At 38.5% G+C, this 16,850-nt stretch overlaps 1 protein-coding gene across 1 annotated transcript in view; it reads right to left on the reverse strand.

Annotated features, from left to right (window-relative positions):
- The window catches only part of CWF19L2 (CWF19 like cell cycle control factor 2), a 153,996-nt gene that overhangs the window by 78,656 nt on the left and 58,490 nt on the right, over positions 1-16,850 (reverse strand). Inside the window, exons 9-10 of the mRNA XM_040482858.1 lie at positions 5,000-5,096; positions 3,324-3,416 (exon numbers count right to left, since the gene is read on the reverse strand). Coding sequence (XP_040338792.1) covers positions 3,324-3,416; positions 5,000-5,096 — 190 coding nt within the window. The remainder of the gene's footprint in view (positions 1-3,323; positions 3,417-4,999; positions 5,097-16,850) is intronic.

Consider the following 16,850-nt stretch of genomic DNA (forward strand, 5'->3'; position numbering starts at 1 on the left):
AGAAAGAAAGAAAGAAAGAAAGAAAGAAAGAAAGAAAGAAAGAAAGAGAGAAAGAAAGAAAGAAAGAAAAGGAAGGAAAGAAAAGAAAGAAAAGAGAAAACAAAAGAAGAGAAAAGAAAAAAGAAAAGAAAAGTTTTCTTCCCTGTTCAACTGTTCTATGAATGGAATTTTCTTTTCTCTCAAAAAGCAAAATTTTTATCAGAAGCGTTTCAGGATTTTCCTCTAAAAAGTCAGGAAATTCCTGTGAGGTAGTAAACAACTTTGCATTCTACTATCATTCCTAACAAAACTACTCTGAAACAGGGCAGAGAAGTCAAGGCCCTGGGCCTGAGAGAATGCACTGACTACTGGCAGCAGCGAATCCCTGTAGAGCTATGGGCAAAAGTCTGTTCCACACGTACGCCGGGTAAAGCTTGAACAAAATCAAAAGTCCATCATCTCTGCAGAGAAGATGAACCTTTTTCTCTGTGTTCAAAGAATCCTTGGAATAAAAATCTTTCTATATGAAGCTTCAAGGCTATTCATATAGCTTGGGATTCAAAAGAGTTTAGAAGTGGAAATACAACTTTGTGTACAACTCTGAATACAAGTTTGAATCCTATTCCACTGGGTTATGAGGGCCACTGTTCAAAAGCTAGGAGGAGCTAAAAATCACGGACATCAGTAATATTATAAAGTGTGTGCTCAAGGGATGAGATATAGTCTGTCAGTCACTGTATGATATGCTTAAAACAGCAGGAAAAAACGTTATTCCAAAGAAGATCTGCTTCAATTTTTTCAGTTGAATTGCTTTCAATTTCAAGAATCCCCGAAGTCCAGCCACAGAGTTAGAACCCTTTCATATAAAGTGATAAGTGTCAGGAAAGAAACGCGTATATTACAGGGTGATGACAAGAATACAAATATATACCATTTCAAAAGATAGATTCCACAAAGAATACTTTAAGAGTCTTTAAAGTTTCAAAACAAGAATAGGTTACAACTTTTTGAGAGGCTGAGAAAAAACACTTCAAGAAGGAGGTAAAGACAAAGTGAAAAGTGGACACCACTCAAGAGGGTAGTATCTGGCATGGATAATTAAGAGTACATGTAAATGTCAAAGAGACACGCATGTTATGGATGAGAGAGCCTTGGAGGTGAGGCTGGAAAACGGGGTTATTCTGTGGAAGGCCACACTGTGGGAAGATCAGTACATAATATGGTTGGCACAAAGAAACCACGTGAGAGGTCAACCTCCCTAATCTGTGTAAGGAATTCTAACTTAACCACTTTTTTAAAACATGAGCTAGCGAGGCACCTGGGTGGCTTCGTTGGTTAAGTGTCTGACTCTTGGTTTCAGCTCAGGTCATGACCTCATGGTTCATGAGTTCCAGTCCCGCATCGGGCTCTGCGCTGACAGTGTGGAGCCTGCTTGGGATTTCTCTCTCCCTCTCTCTCTGCCCCTCCCTGGCAAGTTCTCTCTTTCTCAAAAATAAATAAATAAATATTAAAAAATATCTTTTAAAACATGAGCTGGCACATAGTAGTAAAAACAGCCAATTTCACAAACATACTCTCTTTATATACTATTATCTAAATCATCAATAATGTTAGCTTGAAGACAATTCTATGGAACTTGACTTTGTACATTCTCATCTCACACACTGACATTAAAATGACATAAGTTAATCTTTGACAACAGTTCTTTAAAATCACTTATAAACCTAATTATAATCCTCTCAACACTGTAATATACCCAATTCAGCCCTTTAACTTTTTCTATCTACCTTTACTCCTGGGCTGATTTCAAGCAGCATCAGGATTTAAATACTGTCTCTATGTTAAGAGCTCCCCAGTTTCCACCTCCAGCTCAGGCTTCCCTAAATTCCCAACATCCCCCTCCCTACCTGGCATCTCCTCCAGACCCAAATCTAAAAGATACCCAAACGCCACATATCTACAAAAGAACTTGAACCCTCCACCCCCAAATACACTCCTCCTGTTTCTACACTCCCAAGAATGGCTGCTGTATTCTTCCAGCTGCTCAGCCTAAAAACTTTGAAGTGACTTTGCCTCCCCTCCGTATCTCCTACATCCCCCAACCCATCCAAACCATCAAAAAAGTCCTGTCTGCTCTCCTTTCATAAAATACACAGGAAATATTTATGCATATAAAAACCTAACCACTTCTAACCATCTCCTTAGCTTCTGCCCTTATGACCCTTCAATGCACCCTTAGCAAGGAAGCCAGGACAGTCTCATCAAAATATATCTTCTACAGAAAACCCTCCAATGCCATCTCACCCAGAATAAAAACCCACTCCCTGACCCTGACTTTCAAGCCTCACATGGTCTAGCCTCCCACAGCCTCTCTAACCTGGATATTCCACCCGCCTCCCTTCCATTCATTCATTCCACTCTGGCAACACTGGGCCCCATGCTGTTCCTCCCACACATAAGACATGTTCCCCTCTTTGGAACCTTACATCCTCCACTCCTCATGCCCAAAGTGCTCTTCACTCAGATACACAGATCTGCTGTTCCACGGCAAGCCTCTGCATCAAGGTCACTTTTTCAATAATAACTAGCCTGTGCACCCAAAGCCACCAGCCCTGGGAACTCAAGATCCCCTCTAGCCTGCCATAGGATGTATCAGTCTGTAACATGCTACACTATTTATTACTTTTGTTGTTTACTGTTCCTCCCTACCCAAATGAAACTCCATGCAGGCAGCCGCTTCTATCTGTTTTGCTCACTAATAGATGAAGGAACGAATCCTGGAACAAAATAATTTGTTTTATGTGAAACACACCAAATTTAAGTCTCTCACTCTTTAAGAGAAGAATTTAAGGACAGTGTGATTTCTATGAAGTCAAACAGTCAGTAAATGGCACAGTCCAAAATAAAACCGGGTCTCTCTCTTTTCCCCTGGGACGCACTGGTGGAGCATAAGAGAATACATATGAAAATCCATTTTTAAAACAAGTAAACAAACAAGCAAACGCACGTATAAACACAGTAACACAGGGGCGCCTGGGTGGCGCAGTCGGTTAAGCGTCCGACTTCAGCCAGGTCACGATCTCGCGGTCCGTGAGTTCGAGCCCCGCGTCAGGCTCTGGGCTGATGGCTCAGAGCCTGGAGCCTGTTTCCCATTCTGTGTCTCCCTCTCTCTCTGCCCCTCCCCCGTTCATGCTCTGTCTCTCTCTGTCCCAAAAATAAATAAACGTTGAAAAAAAAATTTTTTAAAAAAATAAACACAGTAACACAGATATAGAAACACCCTGCATTAAAATATCAGCACTGCCCAGTAGTAGTAGTATACAAACAAACTTCCGTTAACTCACCTCCACCCCGGGGTTTTTGGATGACATCTGTGTTACAGTTTCTTTGAATTTATTTGCCTTTGCAAGTTGAGCTTTAAGTTGTTCCGCTAATTCCTTCAGAGGGAAAGACAAGAACAATGAGTGTCATATATAGCTTAATTCCTCAGTGAAGAATACTTCAAACGTATAGGCAGAAGGGAAAAGAGCAGAGTGAACACTCATGCAGCAGCAAACCTAAATTCAGGGGACTGCTTTTTAATGAATTCATCTCGGTTACATATGTCTCAAATGCCCGTAGCATCCGTTTATGATTGGGGAGTAAACAATTACAAGGACATATATTCTAGGGGAGAGACAGGGATATGGGGAAAACAACCTCAAGAATGACATTTTTATAATTCCTCGGATATTATCACCATCCAGTACCCAAAATTTCAATTACTGTAACAAGAAAGCCATAATAAGGTTTAACATACTACCTTCTTTATTGTTAAGTAATTTTTATAAGAACTCTGAACGTATCTCATTTTTACTCTAGGAAGTTTATAGAAATGTATAGAAAACAAGTGACATGTAAAGCAATAAACAAAGAGGAGCATATGAACAGGCAAAGAACAGTGTTCTCCACTGCAGTGGCTCCGTGACCAAAGGAACAATTCTTTCAACATAAATTAACCTCCTAACTTGGTGGCCTCTCTTTCACTAGTGTGAACTAATTCCTCTGTGCTTTCAAAACTCAAACTTTATTTTCTTGCTATTATTTCCTGGCGGGTTGTCTCTCTTACCAAACTTCAGGGTTGAGCTGCAGTTCAGTGTTACCAAGGACCAGATTCAATGAGAAAGTGCAGTATGTGCAAGATACACCTTTTATCAGACACACAAACTAATAAAAATAGAAGCATCTTGTTTGGCAACTTTTATGCTACCAAACAGGGTCATACTGGCAGTACAACAAAACGGAAGCCTACTTAGGGGTCACTTATATTTGGTATTGAGATCAGTACATACATATGACCAGGAGGAAATCTATTCTGTCATGCCATGCAAAGCTGTCTGGATTTGCTATTCTGCCCTGTATGATGTCACATGTATTAGTATATCAGAAATGTGATACTAAAATACAGCAATAATAAATAGACAGAGATAGGTGTAGCTCACACCAAATCACCCATATTTTCTATTCAGTTCTCAGGTCAATCAGTCTTACAGCATAACATTATTATGGAAATTAAATGAGCTAATCTATACAATGCATCAAACACTTACCAGGCACAAACGTACTACATTAAAATATGCCTACATGAAACAACTATCTTTTTTTAGGAGCTCATTTGTTAGGTACCTAAGTAAAGGAATTGAAGAAAGCAATACATGCTCTCAATAATATGTGACAAAACAAGGGAAAGAAGACAATGACATCTTTATTTTCCTCAAATATGCTATGCTAGAATTGCAAAGTAGAAATTTTAAAAAACATGTCACACCCTGGGATCTCAGACTTCACAGATCGGACAGAAAAAGTAGACAATTTATTTAGAAGTGGGCAGTACAGGATTTAGGAATGTTCAAGAATTTTGTTAAAAGAATCAATAAGCAGCAGTTGGCTACAGCCAACATTGTGAAGAAACTTCCAAAATTACTGGTAAGAAGTTAAACAGTTAACTCCTATTCTCCTAGAAACACCACAGAAGACATACCATATTTCCCATCATCTCTGCCTTGATAATCTTGGCTCCCAGTTTGTTCTTCTCATCAACACTCAAAATGTGGATGGAATCATCTTCAAGACCGCCTCTGTTTGAACAGGACAGATTAAGAGCATATGAAACAGAGGGACACTGCAACTAACAACATCAAGACTCAAATGTGATTTTAATTGACCTCAACAAAATATTCAGCATCAAGAGATCATGATTCTAAAACCTTAAAATATAAACAAAACAAAAAACAAAGGTTCAATATTCCACCAAAAATCACCAGTTTAAGGCTCTATGTCACAATACCACAATCAGGCAGTTATAATAACTGACCAAAGTCCCAGTAAGAATGAGATAAATACTATGTGAACTATTCTTTACTATCTAATATTCCCATACTCATTCTAAAAAGGAAACAAACAAGAGAAAATTAAAACACTACAATCAGGCCATAGTTCTACACAGCTGGGTGTGATAAATTACTGATAGTCTAAGAAACTAAACAGGAAATGGCATGCTTAACTGCAGTCAAAGAATAAAAACAATGAGCATGTGTTCTTTTTGCAACATAAATGCGAAATTACTGAATTAGACAACAAATACTAGTTTATGACTAAGGTCATGGGCCAAACCTAGACTCGCTGAAGACCAGAGAAATTTCCAGCCAAGGTTAGATTCCTGGCACATAAAAAGTTGTCCCAGCTTACTTCCCTAAGAAAGGTCACTGCGGTACGGGGAAGGGATGCAGGCCGAGCCTGAAGGACTGACTGCTCAGTGAAGGAGACACAGCTAAGATTCCAAAGCTCAAAGACAGCCAGACAGAAGAAAGCTGCACAGTGAGAGAAGCGCACAAAACTAAACAGTTCCCCTTGAGTATTTAGCAAGAAACTGCCCGTGGCCAGAGAAACTCCCATCCCAAAGAGGAGCGACATCCAGCATTTCTGGGAAAAGTGCCTGATCTCGCTAGCCAGACGAGGAAAGCTTCAACTCAGAAAGCACTAGGGAGAGCATTAAAGGTCTCGCGTCATTACTGGGAAATAATAAGCTCTAGACTAAATGTTGATCTATGCCCAATGAACCAATGTTAAAAGCAAAAGTCTACAGGAGCAAAGAGTTTCCAATCAACTTAACCATGTTCCCCCAGGGCAAACATCAAGAATTAGTTACAGGAATGCAAAAATATCCCATGCTCAACACAGTAAAATTCATAGCATCTAGTAACCAAAGATAGCAGACGTGCCAAGATGTAGAAAAATAAGACCTACAATTAGGAGAAATAGCTATCAATCAAAATAAACCCAGAACTGACTCAGATGTAAGGAAAAGCAGATAAGAACATTAAAAGTTATTACTGTAACTGCATTCCATATGTTTGAAACGTTACAAACAAGTAAGACATAAAATAGATCAGAACTGAATTTCTACAGTTGAACATTGGTGTCTCAGATTAAAAAAAAAAAAAAAAAAAACACTAGATGGGATTCACAGGAGATTAAACTGCCAAGGAAAAAGTAGTGAACTTAAAATATTAGAAACTAGGGGGGGCCTAGGTGGCTCAGTCAGTTGGGCGACTCTTGATCTCGACTCAGGTCACAATCTCGCAGTTGCTGAGTTCGGGACCCATGTCCCTACGCTGTCAGCGCAGAGCCTGCTTGGGATTCTCTGTCTCTATCAAAAATAAACAAACAGGGGTGCCTGGGTGGCTCAGTCAGTTAAGCGTCCAATTTCGGCTCAGGTCATGATCTCACAGCTCGTGAGTTCGAGCCCCACGTCGGGCTCTGTGCTGACAGCTCAGAGCCTGGAGCCTGCTTCGGATTCTGTGTCTCCCTCTCGCTCTGCCCCTAACCCACTTGCATTCTGTATCTGTTTCTCTCAAAAATAAATAAACATTAAAAAAATTTTTAATATAATAAATAAATAAACATTAAAAACTATGCAAAATGAAACATACAGAAAAAAAAGAATTTTAAAAAATAAAAAGAGCATCAGAGAACTATGGGATAACCTTAAACCTGACTACTTAGGCCACTGGAGTCCCCAAAAGAAATGGGAGACAGAAGAAACAAAGGCCAAATTTTCCAAACACCTGAAAAGCTGCTTAGAGAACTAAAAATTTCAGGGAATCCCAAGCACAAAAAAAAAAAAAAACTACATTAAAAAAAAACCCTATTCCCAGGGACATCATAATCAAATTGCTCAAAACTTGTGATAAAGAGAACAATGTTAAAGCAGCCACAGGGGGGATAAAAGAGAGACACACTTAGGCACACAGAAAAAAAGCAGTGTGACAGCAGATTTCTCATCAAAAACAATCCAAGCAAGAAAAGAGCAGCAACATTTCCAAAGTACTTTAAATTATCAACCAAAAATTCTATACCAAGTGAAGGTATCTTTCAAAAACAAATTGAAATGAAAACTCTTTCAGACAGAGTTGAAAGAATGTTAAAGAAAAGCCTTCAGGCAGAAGGAAAATTATACCAGACTGTACTATGGATTAACTCAAAGAATGATGCCTACAAGGGTAAATGAAGAATACTTTCTCTTATTACATAAGTCTCTGTAAAATAATTATTTAAACAAAAATAATAACAATATATGAGAGGTTTATGACAAAGATAAGTAAAATGTATGACAACAATAAAAGACTGGAGGGGATAAATGTAAATAAACTATTGTAAAGTTCTTATGCCATACAGGAATGGCATAATGAAGTTGGAGAAGTTAAAAATGTATACTATCAAATCTAAAAACAAACAAAAAACCCCACAAAATACCAAAAAAATTATAACAAGAGAAATGAAACAAAATCATAAAAATATGTAATCTAAAATAAAACACATAAAGGGGCATCTGGGTGGCTCAGTCAGTTAAGCTGCTGACTTCAGCTCATCTCATGATCTTGCAGTTTGTGAGTTCAAGCCCCCCGCTGGGCTCTGTGCTGACAGCTCAGAGCCTGGAGCCTGCCTGCTAAGGATTCTGTTTCCCTCTCTTTCTGCCCCTCCCCCTTTCAGGCTGGGTCTCTGTCTCTGTCTCTGTCTCTCTCTCTCTCTCTCAAAAATAAACATTTAAAAAAAATTTTTTTTAATTAAAATAAGTCACATAAAGAGGAAAAAGGGAACAAAGAACACATAGGACAAGTAGAAAACAAAGAGCAAAATTAGACTTAAACCTTTATATCACATATATAAATGGTCCAAACATGTGAGTTAAAAGGCAAAATTGTCAGATAAAAGAGCAAAACTCGGGGCGCCTGGGTGGCACAGTCGGTTAAGCGTCCGACTTCAGCCAGGTCACGATCTCACGGTCCGTGAGTTCAAGCCCCGCGTCAGGCTCTGGGCTGATGGCTCAGAGCCTGGAGCCTGTTTCCGATTCTGTGTCTCCCTCTCTCTGCCCCTCCCCCGTTCATGCTCTGTCTCTGCCTGTCCCATAAATAAATAAAAACGTTGAAAAAAAAAATTTTTTTTAAATAAAAAAAATTAAAAAAAAGAGCAAAACTCAATGACAAAAAACATACCATAAAGACAAACACGTCAAATGTAAAAGGGGGGAGGGGAAGATATATCATGTTTTACACTAGTCAAAAGAAAGGTAAAGTGACTTCTTTACTATCAAACAAATTAGATTACAGAGCAATAAATATTACCAGGGACAAAGAAAGCTGTTTCACTTCATATGAAAAAGAGGTCAATCCATCAAGAGTACAAAAGAATCCCTAACGTAAGAGAGCTTCAAAATACACAAAGCAAAAACTGACAGAATTGCAAAGAGAAAGAGACTAATTTTACAATTACAGTTGCAGATTTTAAGACCCCACTCCCAGTACTTAATATATTCTTCAAGAATATGGAAGACTTGAATAACACTATCACTACCACGACCTAATGGAAATTCAGAGAATACCCTACCATGTAAGAGAATACAGATTCTTTCCTGGCATGCCAACATTTACCAAGATAGACCATATTCTGAGCCATAAAGCAAGTCTCAATAAATTTAAAGGGATTTAAGTCATACAAACTGTGTTCTCTAACCCCAATGAAATTAGAAATCATTAACAAAGATATCTGAGAAATCCTCAACTATGTGGAAACTAAATAGCATATCTGGGAATAACCCATGGTCAATAACAAAATCAAAGAGAAATTAAAAAGTACTGCAAACCGAATAAAAATATAAACATAACAGGGCGTCTGGGTGGCTCTGTTGGTTAAACGCCCGACTTCACCTCAGGTCATGATCTAATGGTTTATGAGCTAGAGCCCCATATTGGACTCTGTGCTGACAACTCGGAGCCTGAAGCCTGCTTTGGATTCTGTGTCTCCCTCCCTCTCTCTCTCTGCCCCTTCCCCCACTCACGCTCTGTCTCTCAAAAATAAACATGTGTATATGTATATACATATACATATACACACACACATACATACATATACATAACAAATCAGAATTTATAGAATGCTAGTAAAGCATTACTTAGGGAGAAGTTATAGCTCTAAATGCTTATATTAGAAAAGAAAGATCTCAAATCAATGATCTCAAATCTATGTAAAATGATACAATCAATGGGTAAACCATTTGGCAGTTTCTTAAAATTTAAAGATATAATTACCACATGATCTAGCCATTCCTCTCCTAGGTATTTACCCAAGAGAAAAGGAAGCATACATCCACACAAAGTTCTGTACATGAATATTCCAAGAAGCATTATGTACAATAGCTAAAAACTAGAAACATTCTATATGTTCACCAACAGGTGAATAGAAAAATTGTTTTATCTACCAATGGAAAACTACCCACCCATCAATAAAAAGGAATGAATTACTGCAACAACATGGATAAAGCTCAAAATAATTATGCACAGTGAAAGCCAGACAAAAAAAGAGTACATAACATATGATCCCACTTACATAAAACTCCAGAAAATGCAAACTAGTCTATAATTAAAGGAAGCAGATGAGTGAAATCTAGGGGGTTTGTAAGGGTGTGGGGAGAGGTGGGAGAGAATTATAAAAGGGTACCAGAAAACCCTGGGGGATGATGGTTTTGTGAGAACATACATATTTCTAAACTTACCAGATTGTACATTTCTATCTATGTGCAGTTTATTACATGTCAATTATACTTCAATAGTTGTTTTTCAAAACCCTCAAAGAGGAGTGATTTTAAAAACTTTCAAGCTAAAAACCCTGTCAGAATCTCACATATCAAGGATGTATCTATGATATTTCTAGTTTTCCTGAATTAGCACATTTCATCAGACTCTACTGAAATCAACTTGCATTTTCAACATACATTCTGAGTGGGTAACAGCAAAATATATAAACAGATCTTCAAATCAAAACTTGACCTAACAAGCAATTATTTCTAAATAGCAAATTCCCTTTTGGAAAAAAAAAATAGCAAATCTTTCAGGAGACAGCATGTGAATTTTTTGAAAAAAAGACATTAATATCTGCAGAAATTCTGGAAGAACCATTTCTTCTCACAGAAAGAAAAAACACCCTGGTGCTCAGACTAAGAAACCTAAAATATTTTAGCACCATTAGAAATATTAGGTAAAGCACCATTAGAAAGGAAAATGTTTTTGTTCCTCTCAAATTCCTTCAGTCTACATTTTAAAAACCAATTAGGAAGAGCAGTAGGGACACTGCATTCATGTGAGCAGAACATCACTACCATTTACGTACTGCTAGACGTGGAGGGATTGCTTGTCAGTTAGTTGGACTGTTTTGTATGGAAAATATTTTTCAGTAACTTTTTCCAAATTCAATTCTGAGGCACACATCATTTTTATTATAAATGTAATTTACTTTAATTTCAAGGGTCAATATGTCAACAGATTCATGCCTACAAATAGGGATAAAAATAAAGGTATAAACACCTAAAAACAGATTCAAATTCTAAGAGTTCTAAATGCAACCTTTTCATGAAGCACTAGAAGCTGTTTCTTTAAAATGCCAATGCAGGGGCACCTGGGTGACTCAGTCGGTTAAGCATCTGACTGTGGCTCAGGTCATGATCTCAGTTTGTGGGTTCAAGCCCCACATCGGGCTCTGTGCTGAGAGCTCAGATTCTGTGTCTCCCTCTCTCTCTGCCCCTCCCCCACTCACTGTCTGTCTGTCTCTGTCTCTCTCTCTCCCTCCCTCAAAAATAAACATTAAAAAAATTTTTTTAATAAATAAATAAAGAGAATGCTAATCCTACTGTTGCATCATCATTGTAGAAATGAGAAATCCCTGTTAGTATTACAAGAAAAGGAGTTCTGGAGTCAGACTGACATGGGTTCAAATCCAGACTCTGTCCTTTACAAGCTCTATGAGACTGGGCAAGTATCTTAACCTCTCTCAGGCTATAAAACCAAAAAGATGATCAATACCTACCCTCACATTATCAGAATCAAATGTGACAATGTATAAAATTATAATAAATTCAGTAATAGAATAAAATTCTAAACACAACACATAGCCTGATGCTCAATAATGGTAACTTTTGCCACTGAGAGCCAATTACTGAGTCAAAAAGGAATGTTCCAACCAGTCCTCCGTTCACCACGTTCAAAATCCAACAGTGAAATCTTTTCAAGAAAGGAAAGAGGGGTGCCTGGCTGGCTCAGTTGGAGAGGAATGCAATTCTTGATTTCAGGGTCATGGGTTCGAGCCCCGAGTCAGGTATAGAGATGACTTAAACAAATAAACTTAAGGAAAATTGTTTAAAAGAATGCCCAGAAATGGTACACAGTAAGTAAGCAAATCCTTCCAAGGGGCCACAGAAATAGATGCCTCATCACTGAGCCACAGAAGCCAACTCAAGCTCCCCCTTTCCTCTACATTCACTCCTTTGGTTCATGACTTCTTGTCTCTCAACTAGAGCTTCCTCGCCAATATTTCATCCTCAAATCTGTTCCATTTCCCAAACTGGCCTACACAGTATGCTGGAATCTTTCTAAAATAGAAATCTGGGGGCACCTGGGTGGCTCAGTTGGTTAAGCATCCGACTTTGACTCAGGTCATGATCTTACAGTTCGTGGGTTCGAACCCCGCGTCGGGCTCTGTGCTGACAGCTCAGAGCCTGGAGCCTGCTTCGGATTCTGTGTCTCCCCCTCCCTCTGCCCCTTCCCCGTTCACGCTCTGTCTCTCAAAAATAAATAAATGTGAAAACATTTTTAATAAATAAATAAATAAAATACAAATCTGATCTATTTCAAATCCTGGAGATACTTGTTTCCAATCACCAGAGAATACTGTCCAACTCGGGAGCATGACTTCTGCAGCTGTTTACAAGGCACGTGAGGCATATTCGCTTTAACTGCCTACCCATTTTCCTCCCATTCAACCACATTCCACAAGTTATCGAGAGGTAAATTTGTGCTATGCGCTCTACCAGGATTCAGAGACGCAAAGACCGTAAAAAGAAATATGGCCTCTCCTCAGGGAGTTACTGCCTCTGACACTCCAAAATTCTACTCTCAAACGCTCAACTAGACCACGCTGACTTGTCTCCAAGTTATCTCCATGTCGATTACCCCTTCCCACTTACACCTAATGAGTTCATCCCTCAAGACCCTGTCTTTCCTGGGTTCTGTCCCCCCAGTGAGATCTCAGAGGAGTTAATCATCCCTTGTTGTACACAGGAATTGTAATCATAAGGATCTATATTTAGACCTGCAACTAACTGTAAGTATCGCGGCGTTTATGTACATATTTCTTCACATGCCTACATAACTGGCTCTTTGATACCGTGAGCTCCTTGAAAGCAGCAATTGTGCCATAACTGTTTTTATAGCACTAGACCTAAGAAGGAGGTGCTGAATTCAGTAAATGTAAGATGCACAGCAGAAAGAATCTGTCAAAGCCATCTAACTGAAGTTCCAAGGGACATGTCTGGTACAAAAATCACCTCCCCTCATCACTGCATTCCTGGTCATACCAGAACAGATACTTTTTCTTTTTTTTTCAAATCTGAATAAAAGAGAGTTTGTTTCTCAAACTTTCAACTTCCAAAGATCACTTAAAGAAAATATGACATGCACACGGACCAGTAATTTTAACTGTTCATCAACATTTTGGTCAAAATAAAAAGCTAATATCACCTCATGCCAGTCAGAGTGGCTAAAATGAACAAATCAAGAGACTATAGATGCTGGCGAGGATGTGGAGAAACGGGAACCCTCTTGCATTGTTTGTGGGAATGCAAACTGGTGCAGCCGCTCTGGGAAACAGTGTGGAGATTCCTCAAAAAATAGATCTACCCTACAACCCAGCAATAGCACTGCTAGGAATTTACCCAAGGGATACAGGGGTGCTGACGCATAAGGGCACTTATACCCCAATGTTTATAGCAGTACTATCAACAATAGCCAAATTATGGAAAGAGCCCAAATGTCCATCAACTGATGAATGGATAAAGAAATTGTGGTTTATATACACAATGGAATACTACATGGCAATGAGAAAGAATGAAATATGGCCTTTTGTAGCAACGTGGATGGAACTGCAGGGTATTATGCTAAGGGAAGTAAGTCAGGCAGAGAAAGATACCATATGTTCTCACTCATATGTGGATCCTGAGAAACTTTACAGAAGACCACAGGGGAGGGGAAGGAAAAAAAAAGTTAGAGACGGAGGGAGGCAAACCATAAGAGACTCTTAAAAATAGAATAAACTGAGGGTTGATGGGGGGGTGGGAGGGAGGGGAGGGTGGGTGATGGGCATTGAGGAGGCACCTGTTGGGATGAGCACTGGGTGTTGTATGGAAACCAATTTGACAACAAATTTCATATTAAAAAAAAAAAAAAGCTAATAGCAGTTAAGTCCTAACAATGAGAGGACATTTCAACTTTGTGAGCTGTGTGTCAATTAAATTGTTCTGTCACTTTTTCTCTTCTGAAGCCACCAAACTCACTGTGGTGCATACAAAGACTAAAAAGGAACACCAATATTGTGGGGATCCTATGTTGAAAAACACTGACCTGAGTTGTCAAGAATTTCTGTAATTTTCTCCTGTCACTCACAAATTACAGCCACACTCTCCTCTTCTTCAATAACCCCGTCCAAGACCAATCCTTCCACTTGTCTGAGTATATCAGATCCTACATTTATCCACAGTACTCTTGGGATTTTGCCCATAAATTATGCCATCTATCATCACTCTTCTAAAATTGATACTTCTCCCTTAATATATAAACATATTCAAGTGTCTGCAACTTAAAAGAAAAAAAAGGGAAAGAGAAAGGAGGCACTTTACTTAACCCATGTTTCCCATGTACACTTTCCATCTCTACCACCTCATGACCCACAGTCATAACTTAGTCTATGAAATCTGGCTGATAAATCCTCTTTCACAATGATTTTTTTTATTTTTTTAATCTTTATTTATCTTTGAGAGAGACAGACAGACAGAACGCAAGCAGGGGAGGGGCAGAGGGAGAGAGAGACACAGAATCCGAAGCAGTCTCCAGGCTCCAGGCTCTGAGCTGTCAGCGCAGAGCCCAATGCAGGTTTCAAACTCAAGAGCCATGAGATCATGACCTGAGCTAAAGTCTGACGCTTAACCAACTGAGCTACCCAGGCACCCCTACAATGATAATATTTTTTATTAAACTGCCAAAGACCTCTATTATTTCTATCCAAAGGCATATCTTTGTCATTTTACTTGACTCTTCCCACCACTTCTTAGTATGCAAGGTTGAAGATTCAATCAAGACAGGACAGTGAAGGGGCACGTGGGTGGCTCAGGTGGTTAAGCATCTGACTCTTGATTTCAGCTCAGGTCAGTCCTGAGATTAAGCCCTGTGTGGGGCTCTAAGCTGAGCATGAAGCCTGCTTGGCATTCTCTTTCTCTCCCTCTCATTCTCCCTGTCACTCTCCCTCTCTCAAAATAAACATTAAAAAAGAGAGAGAGGACAATGAAGGTATGCTAAACTCCAACCAAAGCTCCCAAGTTTCAAGAAGATAACTGAAATCCCAGGAAAGCTTTAAAAGCAACAACCTTCACTGTCATAAAATTCATACTCGTACATCTTTTTTTTTTGGGGGGGGGGGTGTATTTTCTAACAGAAATTAAATTGTTTATTAGGAGACAAAAACTAGATAAGGATAAATTAGATGATATAACAAGAATTCTGAGCCTCTCTGATACTAATATTTTCAATATTAACATACACTTCAATTCACTTCATAGAATAACAGGTATCAAATAAAGACTAAAATGAGTTGCTGGGCACACAGTGAATACAGGACACATGATTTCATCTGGTTAACACCACAGCAAAGACACCCCTTGGCAGCAAATGCAAGGAACAGACTCTCCCTTACTTTCTCTTAACAATGACAATAATGAGCAAATGCCCTGAAAGAAACATCGCCATGACATCTGCAATCATCCTGTAAGAAGGAAAAAGTACAAGCATTTCTCATTTTCCAGATTACTGCTACATTTCAGAAGTCTTCTTCATAATTAATTTCTAAAAAACAAATCCCCTTTTCCCATTAAAATGTATTCTCTGTGCAGCACACACACACCCAACTCTGCCTAAAAACTTTTGAGGAAGAAGTAATTAAAAAACCTCCACCCCAATGACATTTCAGAAACACTGAGTACACTGCAATTATTCTTTGCCTGCTGGCAGTGTTCATAGATCTCCTGCCCTTAATTACTCTCAACGCTTGTTCGCCAATTTTCTCCCTGTCCAAGGATCTCATGACTATACTCAAAACCTTCAGAACCTGTCATCCTTCTCTTGTCCTTCTAAGCTCCCACAGCAAACTCTGCCAAGAATTATACCCAAAGGCTAAGACAGTATATAAAATGGGTTAGTTCCTGATACTAAGTTTATAAAATCTAAATTAAGGACAGCACACTAGTTTTTGTTCATATGGCATAATATTCTAGGTTTCAGAATCCAAAAAATACACAACTGATATATTTTCCAACAAAACAAAATTATCCACAAACGCATTTTATTTCTAGGAATAATAAGCTTAAAGTTCTTGAGCATATGGACCCCTTCCTTCTAGAGGATGCTTTTCGCCTACTTGAGAAAAATGCAAGGTCTGAAGAGGACAAAGGAAAAGAATGAGAAATGTGATCACAGCAAGAATGAATGAAAAGTAAGGATGAAAAAGGAAAATGAAACAAGAAGAAAAAGGAAATCTACAAGTGATGTAAACACTATATATTACGTGAAAACTATGAAGAGTCTTTACAGAGAACTCAAAGAGTAGCCAAAACAGATGACTAGTTAACAAAAATAAAACAAACACTAACATTTATAAAGATATGCCAAACTTCAGATTTAAAGAAATGCAAATCAAGCAAAGATTCTGTTTCTCAATGATGCATATGACAAAAGTTCAAGGCTAAAAAGTTCAATAATACTGATGGTAAGGAAGAGAAAAGCCATCCTAATATTTGGCTGGTAAGAGAGTAAACTGGCTAATATAACAAGATTTAGAAATATAATCCAACCACTTGAATTTATTTTACAGCTATATTTAACCGATGTGCAAAGATACACATCGCTATTACTGCTGCACTTTTGTAAGGGCGACAAACTAGAAATCACCTAAAATCCACCAAGAGGGGACCCAGGAGAACTACTAGCTTATACCTCAGTTTTAATAGAATATTAAAGAGCCTTTAAAAAGTACATACAAACGGGATGATGGGAAAACATCTTTAAGATATACTGATTGGGGAAAAAAAACACATCAAAGTTCAGAATGGTATATACATTGTGAAGCTATGTAACTTAGATAGGTAATTAAGTTTTTTATATAATATTATCTCTACCAAAACGGTCACAAACCCAGAAAATGGCTAAGTGTTACATACAATTGTCAGATAAAAAACATGA

Source organism: Herpailurus yagouaroundi, unplaced genomic scaffold (assembly GCF_014898765.1).
Source record: "Herpailurus yagouaroundi ecotype Mexico unplaced genomic scaffold, PumYag 161, whole genome shotgun sequence".
In the NCBI taxonomy this organism is placed as follows: domain Eukaryota; kingdom Metazoa; phylum Chordata; class Mammalia; order Carnivora; family Felidae; genus Herpailurus; species Herpailurus yagouaroundi.